The sequence below is a fragment of the Sinocyclocheilus anshuiensis genome, unplaced genomic scaffold, assembly GCF_001515605.1.
Source record: "Sinocyclocheilus anshuiensis isolate Anshui unplaced genomic scaffold, SAMN03320099.WGS_v1.1 scaffold306, whole genome shotgun sequence".
NCBI classification, from domain to species: domain Eukaryota; kingdom Metazoa; phylum Chordata; class Actinopteri; order Cypriniformes; family Cyprinidae; genus Sinocyclocheilus; species Sinocyclocheilus anshuiensis.
Window position 1 is genome coordinate 825,726 of NW_015544175.1, and position 2,726 is coordinate 828,451.

At 38.0% G+C, this 2,726-nt stretch overlaps 1 protein-coding gene across 1 annotated transcript in view; it reads left to right on the plus strand.

The window, feature by feature from the left end:
- The window catches only part of LOC107696127 (sestrin-1-like), a 43,064-nt gene that overhangs the window by 539 nt on the left and 39,799 nt on the right, over window positions 1-2,726 (plus strand). The window contains exon 2 of the mRNA XM_016496314.1: window positions 393-710. Within this exon, the coding sequence (XP_016351800.1) occupies window positions 435-710 (276 nt within the window). The 5' untranslated portion in view covers window positions 393-434. The remainder of the gene's footprint in view (window positions 1-392; window positions 711-2,726) is intronic.

Here is a 2,726-nt window from a genome sequence, read left to right on the forward strand (position 1 = left end):
GTTTTTTTTTTTTTTGCAGGGTGTCTACTGTATAATATTATATTCAGTATTTCTTTGGTAAAATAACCAGTTTATATAGAAACTCTGGAAAAATATTTACCTAGACATTTGAAATTGTGTCAGTTCTTCTGTTTAAACAACAGAAAACAAAAACAAAAAAACAACTTTTGTTTGGTAAAGCATTCACCACATTATAAATACATATAATTCGTATAATGCCTGCTAAGACATGCCCATGCATTTGCAAGTCTGTTTATACTAGCAGATTATGGAACATTTTTGGAGGGATTTGCAGAATTCCTTTGCCGGCTTGCAGCAGAGCAGATTGGTTTAGGATTATTCCAGCTATATAAATAATTAGCACACTTTTTTTTGTCTTGTGCATGGCTCAGTCATTCAGGTGTATAGTTGAAGAATAGTAGACTGTTACAGTGATGGATGTGAGAGATGCTGCAGGAAGGTGGGATGCTCTGGCCAGTCGAGACTTGAGCTCCAGACAGGCAGCGATGGAGCTCATTCACCAGGAGGTGATGAAGAGAATAGAGACCATGGGGCCAATACCGGACCTGCAGTCCTCCTCTCCCCCAGCCATGGGTGACAGTCTGTCACGTGATCTCAATGCTCTCCTGGCTCATGTCCTGATGCTCTCCAAACGATGTCCTTATGAAGATGTCAGGGAGAAATGCATATGTTTGCTCCAGAAAGTTCAGGTAGGTACCATAGTAATTATTGAGTTAATATTGAAGATATTGATTGTATGTTCAACAATAACTGTACATGATCTATGTGCCTTTTGTAAAAGCAAACAATATGTTGGTGTACCACTATGTGTATTGTGTACCACTAAGTATTTTTGCCTGGATAGTTACTTGTTTTTAGTGGGATTTCTATAAAATGCTTTTTTACATTTTTTTTTTTCAAATCCTAATCCATTCATCACATACAACTGGAAAAACATGGAATAGTCATTAAAATTGGTCAGAAAGTGTGGGAACCCTTGAAGGACCATTAATTCTTAAAAGGCAATTTGCAAGTAATAAAGAAGTGGGGTTTTTTTGGGGTTTGGCTCTGCCATTAGTAATGTTCCCCTGTGATTCCATGTTGTTTTTCATTCAATTTCAAACCATACTAAAATTATATAAGCCTATAAAAAGGAATATAAAAATAGGAAGCTAGGGGACCGGGTCATTTCTTACAGTATTTGAGACTTTTTGTGTCACAGAGTTCACTGGAGGAGTCAGAGAGGATCAGGGGCTCTCCTTAGTCACAGATACTGCTGAAAGGTTTACCAGAACATGTAAATCCATTTGGCTCATGTCTGTACATTGAATGTGACTGGCCATTTGCTATCACTATATTTTCCTGTAATCCTGAAGTGTTGAGAATATTGTTTTCTCAAAGGTTTTCCATCAGAGAGTCAGAGACGAAGCTTTAGATGTCAGAATATTAACATGTACTCGTTGCAGATTGCTTTGTTAGTGTTATTTTTTGGATCAGCAGCTTTGGTAATTAACACAGATGTGTGATTAATTAACCCAAAATGTCACTCCACTATGTCCATTACTAAAAATATGAAAAGACACAAGACACATTCACACAGTTTTAGATCGAGGATATTCTGACTGAATAATTTTGAATATGGTGATATATTGTTATATTAGTCAGTGATATATATATGTCATAGCATAGCATATAAGCCCTCTCTTTTAGGTGCTTATTTTGTGTTGTGGTTTATTAGATGACAGGATGTTCCTCCCTTGTTTTGTGTTGACCTTTTAACCCTTTCTGCTTACTGTATCAGTGGTAAGCCATGCTCTGATATCCGGAATTATGGGATTCAAGGGGCCGTGACAAATGAGGCCATAGCAGTAGAGGAAAAAAAGTAAATTTGATCCAGTGAGCACCACACAGATACTGACATAGACAGATTTAGGATGTGACCTCGGAAAGCAAAAAAGTAATCCAAGAAAAAAATGATTACTGATATAGTACGGCATTGTTATTGTCATTGTGGTTGGTGCAGCCCACTTGGTTGATACCACACTAACAGGATTTGTCCTCTGGTTGTGCATCGCACCTGAATGACTTGCACCTGAATGCGCATAGTTTGTTGTGAGTGTGTTTATGTGTGTGTGTGTGTGTGTGTGTGTGTGTGTACTAATGCATGTTTCTGCAGTGATAAGCCCTGAGAAGCTGTGGATAGAGAGACAGATTTAGGTCAGTGTCAGTCCACTGGTCTGAAAGGAGTTTTAGAAATTATGTAAGATGCCCATATTTCCTAAGGCCTGTGTTTTGTTCGTTATGGCTCATAGTGTCATATTTCTTATTTGGATGTGGTGCTAGTTGTCTGTGAATGAAAAATTCAGAAGCACTTTGCAAATGATGTACACAAAGATGATTTGACGAATAATATTGATATTTATGTTCCCATATTTCTTATTTTGATTATTATAAGGGCATATCCAGTCTGAACAAAGGTGTTTTACCCCAATAGATACGAGAAAGAGAAAGAAAGTTTAATTATAGGGACAGTAAGACATGTTACAGAATGCCGTAGAGGAGTCTGTTTGTTGCCCACCCAGGCTTTGAAAATGATTCCTTATTCCCTCAGGTCTTAAATTAGCTGTGGGCCTTGTGAGGATCATGTGGATTGGGTGTGTGTGTGTGTGTGTGTGTGTGTGTGTGTGTGTGTGTGTGTGTGTGTGTGTGTGTGTGTGTGAACTAAC